The sequence below is a fragment of the Opisthorchis viverrini genome, assembly GCF_000715545.1.
Source record: "Opisthorchis viverrini unplaced genomic scaffold opera_v5_24, whole genome shotgun sequence".
Classification (NCBI taxonomy): Eukaryota; Metazoa; Platyhelminthes; class Trematoda; order Opisthorchiida; family Opisthorchiidae; genus Opisthorchis; species Opisthorchis viverrini.
In genome coordinates this window covers 1,887,068-1,895,877 of record NW_008751680.1, presented here as the reverse complement: position 1 = coordinate 1,895,877, position 8,810 = coordinate 1,887,068, and the positions used below count along the sequence as shown (strand labels likewise).

The following is an 8,810-nucleotide window of genomic DNA, read 5'->3' as shown; positions in this document are numbered from 1 at the left end:
CCGTAGGTGGTTCCACGTTCACCGTCCAGGGTTCTACTTCACCTGTGGGCTGTAGATGAGTGCCGGCTGGTGGCCAAGACATTTGTTGTTCAAAGTATTCAGCCCACCGGTCAAGGCGTTCCTCCTTATTAGAGATGGTCGTTCCATTCTGATGCTTGATGCTTTCACTCACACCTATCGACCGAGACCAAATTCTTGTGCTCCAGTGTCATTGGTGTTATATGGTGCCGTCACTGACTTCAAGCAATATTCCATTCAACGATGAGTAGCACTAAGTCTTAGGTTATTTGAACCACGCGTATATCGCCATTCGCTTGAGCCCCATAACTACTGTAGATTTTCCGACGTCTGAACCAAGTCTGGCACTAGATGAGTAATCACTTGAAGTTAAAACGAACTCAGCACATGAAATTTGGAAACCACCTACCCAACACTATAACACACATATCCATACACTAAAACAATTTTCATCCCTCATCACTGACCCGAGTAAGCAGGGGATAAGAAAACACGGCAGTACATTATTTTTAAAAATAAAAACAGGGGGTTTCTGTTTCACCGACCTCAATACGACTGAGGACCTGTGAAACACGATAACATGTCAAATGTACATGACTACAAAAGTCTATGACACAAACACCTAGTTTGTGGCTACATGAAACTGGGCTTGGGGAGCATCAGTCATAATTTCACTCACGCACCAACTAAGGGTGACAAAACGACGTGTAGAGGTCCATCAGTAAGAAAGAATCGTTGAAAACACTTCTCCTATAAACTGTGAACCTGGATTCTCGTAATACCTATCACTTGCTGACAAAAATTCACTTCATTTCGTCCCTAAATAGCATAGTTACGGTGAAAAACATGGGTGGTCCCGCGTTGTAGAGCACATTCTCACCCTGCTGGTGGACATAAGGCGGGCCAGTTCGTCCCCACAATGACCAGACATCCCTGCTACAAACCTAAAACGACAATGCGCTTGTTGAGTGCTGATACGTCCGGCGTAAACAATCTCCACGGTGTCCCGGTTATAAATAAAAGGTAATCGTTCAGCTGTAACACTTTCGGTGCCCAGGTGCCATGCCACCCGAAGGAAGCACGAGAGCTGTGGTACTTCTAGGTTGTCCAAGCCTAGATAAAAGAAATCGAGATGTTGGATACGCGCTCTAACTACTGAGCCATCTCGCCCACCGCCCTTCTGGGTTATGTGGATCACTCATGGCAGGTGATATGTGGTTGCGGGCAGTGCAATGTTTGTTTGACGGCTAATATGATTCTCGATCTAAAGTTATCTGGAGAAATCAAGACGACAGAATCCCTTGTGTTGAGCTTTTCAAGAGCTAACTGTGAACGACGCTCAGTCAAGTTCCAGGTCCATGGCTCGGTAATTGTCGCGATGATCGGTCAGATAAAACAATCTTACTACTCACGAGTAGTCAGTGGCAACTCAAACGTTGGGGCACACCTGTTAAGCTGCGTTGCAGTTGAAATTATCGACTATCTTCACCTTTTCGAGATTCTCCAAATCTGGTCGAGTATCCGCGTACTTTTTGAGCGTCACAGCTACGGTCTGTTACGCAGAAGGCGACGTCATTGAATCCGCAAATCAATGCCCGCGGCGTTCGAATTTGCCGTCGAAGAAAATGTTGACTTCAAGGTAGTTCTCCGTTTTTTTTCAACAAATGAGCATAAAAATGCACTGTGTGGTTGAGCCAGACAAACAAACAAACATCACCAACTCATGATTCAATTGGTTTGTGGCATCTAAGCGTAATAACCAGATACTTCAGTGTGTGAGCACACTCCTTTCATACTTGTTGCCAAACTATTTTCATAAGAAAAACTGTGTACACATAGTAGTTATGCAGAAGATATCAACCTATGAGTTATCGTCAGTTTATTTGTCTGACGTGGCTGCTTGTGCGTTGAACGGGTTGCGAAATGCAAAACAGTCATGTCAGTCGTGGTGGCCGCCCGACTTGTCGCACGCACATAACAGCTTTTGAGACCAAACAGAAAAAATATCCCTTTCAATTTTCCAATCCCTTCGTTTGTAGTATCTGTAGTTGGGCACACATACAATGTTTAACAAATTCCCATCCCCTGTGCACCGATTCTTTTCCGTTACAAACAAAACATCCCCTTTTAAAAAATTCCGATCTTAGAGACACCTTGAAGGGTCGTTTTTCGATTCAATCGTTTGAAAAGTTCGTGTCCACAGAGTCCACAAGTATGCGGGCAGGAAATACTGTACCTCCATAGTGTAACACTCAGATATGAACAAAGAACCCACTACACTTGTGGATGAAAGCTTTACCCATGACCTCGAATTCATTTTTCACTAGGTGTATCAAAGTGGATCAAGTTCCACCAACCAAACAAAAAATAATTCAGGTTGTGGCTGAGCGCACATCACATTAAGTGTGTATGTACTACGATTAATAGATTATTTCATTGAGGCTTCCTTAGCGAATTTTGGTTAAAAAGAGTGCGTCATGGTCAGGCATGATGGAGCGACGGAACTCGGAGGAAACGTGGGTACGGACACCAAGTAGCCGCAATTCTTTTGTTTCGAAATACGTAGGAAAAACCTAGTCAAGGCGGAACACAAAGATTCCTCTCTATCCTTGAATAACCCTGACAAGAGTCAACCTAGAAAAAAGGAATAGTGGTTCTCCTGATGGGAGTACACGGCGCGAAACGACTGAGTCGAATCAAAGACAGATGGAGAGGTGGAGGGCCAAACAACCCGTTGTTGAAAATTTCCCGCCCATCGATCTTGATTTCGGTGTTCATTATTTACACCCAGGTCTGTCATATATCACACTCCATGAACCAAGCAAAAGGTGCGACCTTTGAGAGTCTGCAATATTACGGCTTGCGTTTTTTCAGTGTGGTTGTCAGTTGTATGAGCGGAATTAGAATTTCACTGTAAAATGCAACTATGGATATGATCAACCGAACAGCTCTACAGTTCCGGCTTGCAACGAAAGCCAAATTTTGTAATAAGTCATGCAGCTGTCAGTCTGATATAGACTGAAAAAGCCAAATGACCTAACGCCACCAACCTACGGAGATCTATTCTGCCGCCAGGTGTGGGGATCATCGGAAGTTAGTAAACATGAATCTTGGGAGGACATTGTGAGCTCGCAATATATCAGACGAGGCCTCTGTAATGATAGGGCAGATAAGTAACTTATTTCCTTGATGAGTATCAGTTACATAGTTGATCCATTTTAGGTAAACAGAATAGTAAGTAGGATTTTTAGCCCCAGAAGCGATTGGAGATAGAAGATTCTGTGAATTAATGCTACTGGATGGTTGAAAGTATGTAGACTATTCTTGGCAGTAGAATAACTAGCCGAGTGGCGGCAGGTATGCCGGTGACTACGCCTTACGACATGTAAAAAAACTAGTTTGTGAGATTGAGGAAATGTAAATATGGTCCTGATAAGACACTCCTCTAAACCAGTGTTGTCTTCACAACATTGGTTGTACAAACACCTGTCCTGCTGGTATCGGCGGACTCATCATCATTACCATCAGAGACAGTAATATCACTGTTGACGCTGATGCCTCACTGCCATACAACCACAAAGCCTATCTAATTGTTCAAAGCCTTAGAGAAAGAAGAGTGGGTAGTAGGGGACCTGGTGTTGTTCCATCGCAAGCATTCTGAGGTGTGTACGACTCCAAGTACTCAATCAGCCTGGAAAGAAACTGACAGCTCGAACGCCATTGGCATCGATCAGCTGCCATTTCTTGAAATTCCTCCAGACTCTAATCAAATCTGAAACCAACCGAGTAGCAGCGTGCTGCGTAAGAGGTTAGACATTCGTACTCCGCGCTGTCAGCAAACACTCCAATGTGTTAGCTACTGGGTTCGAAGAATTTTTCCACCCATCATCTGTATCTTATAAGCCACAATTGCTTCGCAAACACCGGTGATATTTTCATCCTCTTTCCATTTGAAGTATGGGCATATGACCAAAACTACTGCAACAAAAGTCCCTTCGTGATAGTCTATGAGATGAGAAGCTGCGCAATCTTACCATAAAAGGTACACTCGCTCACTAGGTCCTTAGCATTCTTGTGCTAAAAATACCTTAAACTGACTGGAAGCTGGATGAAGATTTATTGGCTTTTTCGACCCTGTGGATGTATTGTTCATCCATCGCGAAGGAGTTATATGATCAAGTAGTAAACCTCCAACGATAACACACGTTCGATGCTATGCTTTCACGCCATCCGAAAGAAAAACGAAGGCTGGGGTACTACAGGTTGCCCAAGTATAGACAGGAGCAGTCGAGATGCAGAAGTTTGGTCCGAGCCACAGACCTTCGGGCCAGCAAGTTCGCACCTAAATTATTGGACTGCCTAGAGCTCAAAGAACCTCGAGAAGACTGGACTTCATTGTATTGCAGTATCCACAGGGTCGCTCATACCAGGTTGGCCCGTGGATAGAGGTCTAACAGTCCCCTGAGCCCTCATGTGGAGATCAGAACAACTGTGACGATCTATCCCTTAAAAGTTGGACGACTCCCATTCTTCCGCAAATCCCAACTCTAGGTACGCTTGTTGGACACCTAGAGAAGTAAATCCACACCACCGCCTGAAAAAAATCGTTCAGCTGTAACACTCTTCTAGTGCCTAGCTGCCATGCCACCTAAAGAAAGAACAAGGACTGAGTTACTGTCAGGATGCTTCATCCTAGAAGTTGAGATGCAGAGGCTGGGTTCTAACCACGGACCTTCTCTTCAGTAAATTTGCGCTCCAACCATTGAGCCATCTCGCCCTCCATCTAACGCTTCGCTCTCATAGGTCAGATACCATCCTCCATTTTGATGTTCGAACCCTTAAGGGTCAACAGGCTGCTGTGGTGTGCACTCTTGACACATTGTCGATAGACACTTGCTGAATTTCTGAAACCAGAATATAAGATCCCAGTACGTTCAAAAAAATTATTGAGCTCATGGTATCCCTTGTTTAGAGTGGGAACTTTGGGTGATCTAACTGTTGCAGTGGTAGTGTAACCCTCAGTCCGCGAGATGAGGAGTCACTACTCGCCTGGATATCTGTAAACAGTCAAGTCTGTGCTGAGCTTCTGAAATACATTAACCCACAAAAATGCCGTAACTCAATAGTCGCGCACACCAGACGAGCACCAGATTTGCATGCGAAGGGCTACAAACATAACATTCTAACTAGCTGTGTCAGTCGCGATTACATAGGCAAAACAAGACAGGATTCCCAAGAGTTCAATGATGATAATGAAAATCTGAGTGTAGCAGATGGTCAAAGGCAAGCAGTGTACGTAGCTGCCCCGGCCTGAACAAGTTAGTACACTATATCTGTGACTGTGTTAAGATTGAAATCCTTTAGCTACCACAATCTGTGCCGTGTCACGTGATCTTTTACACAAGTGAGTCCTTCTTGTCACTCACGAGTGTTGTGGGCAACTGGTCCTAACATATATTAAGCGCTCCAGGTGTTTAGTTTTCCCAGCATTATTTGAGTATCACAGTCTACAGGTTGTCTCCCGTTGTATGATCCTAGGTCAGGGACAACAATCAAGAGTGCCAGTAAGGCAGGACAAAATTAATCGGTATATTGTACACGACCCAAAAAGACAGCTGCTAATGACCACACAGGCAGAATGGAGAGTACATGGAAGTAAAGTATAACGCCATGTGCAAATATGTGTAACAGCACAGCCGAAAGTGATAGTTTAAAAGTAGAAACTACCGATATTGGAAAGTAAACAATGTGTGACTGCACTGGTAACCTCAGAAAAGCCATCTATATTCCGCCTCTGGTGTTGTAGCCTCGAGTTTAAACAGGCTAACGTGCAATCCAGCTTTCCACAAACTTCCTCCAGAAAATGACATGTACTGGTAACTGTACTGCCTCATATTTTATTGAATCGATGCAGCAGGTGTGGATACTTAGCTTTTGATTATTTCCTTATCCTTCTAGACATTTTTATGGTTATAGGGCAGCTAAGCAGCAATATTTTCACCGATGTATTAATGCCGATGAGGATTATGGTAGTGTCCCTGAACATGCATGTCTAAATGAGTTGTGGCCTCATTTCTAGCACAATTTTCTCCAGCTGAGCTAGGAATCAACGGCATAAGTTCGGGAGTAGATTCATCGAACATCAGGCAAGCATACTAAATCAACCAAATTAACATACTCACAGAAGACAACCTATTCGATTACGTGCTTACGATGGTAGATGAGTATGATGATTATGTTCTGGTAACGCAGTTCAAGAAGCCAAGCCCAAATCTTCGAAGTTTTGGGGTATCGGTACATTTGAAGTACAAGCATTTGACCACGAGTGGACTCCGCACTTGAGTCGATGATAGTTCAAATACGCCACAAAAACATGCTAAAGATGATCACTTCGGATCTCATTCAAGATACCAAGTAGGAATTTGACGAGACTACTAACCGATTTCATCTGTTAGGCAAGGATACCCTCTGTCGCTTTTTTTTAACTTGGTAATCGATATGCTGCTTGAGTTTCTTTTACCTGCCACTAAGATCTCTTCGATGGGAGCGTCTACTCATAGATGCCGACGATATTGCTCTTCATGGACCAAGCATTTTTGAAATTCAAACTATTTTAGGCAATCCAACTGATCCTGCTACACAGCTCGGTGTGTTACGTAAAGTGTTGCCGCAAGACTGGATGGGATCAAACCCAAATCCCACGCTTTCAGTTGAACTGCTCGATAAGTTCGCCTGTCACGGAAGCTGTTCGCCGGCGAACTGGCAGAAGACGAAACAGCTCCTTGAATTGGGAAGGCCAGGGTACTGCTTAGCGAATTCCGACATCCGTGGCGCCAGTTCGGATGTCAAGAGCAGAATGCACAATACGGTGATCCAACCTATCCTAATTTAGGGATAAGAGACATTGTTGCTGCTGTATGACTATCGACGCATTTAAAACATCGAGCGTGTTTGGTGAGACCGCTATACTAATACTACTGACGTACACCTGGCAGCTTTCAAGTTCACATGAACAGCCTCGGCAGATAAGCTTGTCGCACTCCACAGGTTACGCCTCCAATGAAAATAGAGAGTGGGCTCTGACGAAAGGAAACGAAACGGTGCTGATGTGCAGTTGATCGCTGATCTGGATGTCCGATCAAAGTAGCTAATCTGAGACTTGCAGGAGAATGAGAGTTGTCTGATACTCGTTCCAACCCCAAAGGTGTCTTCGTGAGTAGATGGTAACCTTCAGAGGAAGTTATCCCAGTGTATAAATAGAAAAGTCCGCTTTCATCACGCAGCGATCGGACGGCCGGCGAATTTCGAGTTGACCAATTCATCCGAAAGGTAAATTACATTCTACCGTTACACTTAACCACTCTACTTAAAAAGTTACGGATACAGTTGCGCATATGTCGCCGTGCACTACAATTCGGTAGTAAGCTGATGTTGATGGATGTAAACATAGTCTACAGAACAAGCAGCAAGTCCGGTTCCGGACGGTGATTTCGCTACAGTAGCATCCACTGGCCACATACGCGTGCCCTGAATAACAGTTTGTTCGGGTTCTTTGCAAAATGTAAGCCTGATTCCCATTGCAAGCAGAAAACTAAGTCCCCGTGGAAATCATTGAATTGGCCATCCGTTGCCTGAAGCAGACGTTCGGGGGATAAAAGGTATCAAAGACTAGGGCAACTCCTGTATTTCAGATAGAACTCCTACAAGACTTCCAACAACTACGGTATCACTTGAGAACCTTAAAAATCTGCGATGCAACAATGGCGTCCGAACACTCAAGGAGGTCGATGAATTCTTCTTCACAAGATTCCTTAGTTTTGGGCTGGCGTTCTCCACATGCTTGTAACTTCTCAACGAATGGTCGGCATTTCGATGAATTTTGTGCTTTCTCTCGGAGAAGGTTCTAAAAATACGTAGGAAAACACGAACGAGGGACTCACGATTGGGTCAACAAGGTCGCCGTTGGACATTACGCCGCAAAGGTGGACACGGATGAGGCACGGTGAATGGAGCAGCACCCACCCCTCTGATTGGCCGTTCATGACCTTGAAGCAGGGTGGGGCAGGCAAATGGAGCACCGCAGGTAAACGCGGCAGGCGGGGCATCCAGACGTTGCGTCGGGCTGTTCGTACATGTGGGCGGCAAAGATCATCGTTCCATGACAAAAGCTGAACTTTCAATTACCAGTATGGGTTTTAGGGAAGGTGTCCTCCATACTAGAACACAATAGGTGAGGTACTTTACCCGAAATATCTGACAGCTCATTAAGGCTGTTATTGTAGTGGGGCGACGCTCCTGATTTCCCAGACAATACTCGACATTCAAGTGAAGATATTATGGGATGGCGGTATCTGGTTAGTGCAAATATTTGCTACCGTGTGTGAACGTGAGGAAAGTTCAGTAGCAAAATTGTACGAAAGTAACAACCACTTGTGCGATGGTTCGGGGAAATGGATTGGAATTGCAGAGTTATAAGTAAGCGGTTCCAAAAATCGCGATTAAATCCCACATGAAGGCGCTGGTGGTTGGCTTGCAGGCATTTGAGGAAGTAGGATTATCATGTATTATAGCGCGGTAGGTCGGAAAGAGTGTTGGATAATCACTGCAGGTTTGTGGAATAGTTCATTCAAGGGAACTTGAGGGAGCTTCGTGGGAAACAGTTTGCAATTTAGAGGTTATAGTGAACGGCAGCATAGTGACTGGGGAGACGGATGTTTTTGTGATAGTACAAGACGCTCCGAAAGTGGTGCTAACTAATATGGGAAGTTGGGCAGATTCTCTCCATGGGTGAT

General features: G+C 44.6%; 1 protein-coding gene across 1 annotated transcript; it reads right to left on the bottom strand.

Annotated features, from left to right (window-relative positions):
* Nucleotides 1-7,744: 7,744 nt before the first annotated feature.
* On the bottom strand, nucleotides 7,745-8,123 carry T265_02102 (hypothetical protein; the record flags this gene model as incomplete). Its single annotated transcript, XM_009166261.1, has 2 exons — nucleotides 7,745-7,921; nucleotides 7,959-8,123. 2 exons carry the CDS (start codon nucleotides 8,121-8,123, stop codon nucleotides 7,745-7,747), a joined length of 342 nt encoding a protein of 113 aa, XP_009164525.1.
* Nucleotides 8,124-8,810: the final 687 nt, after the last annotated feature.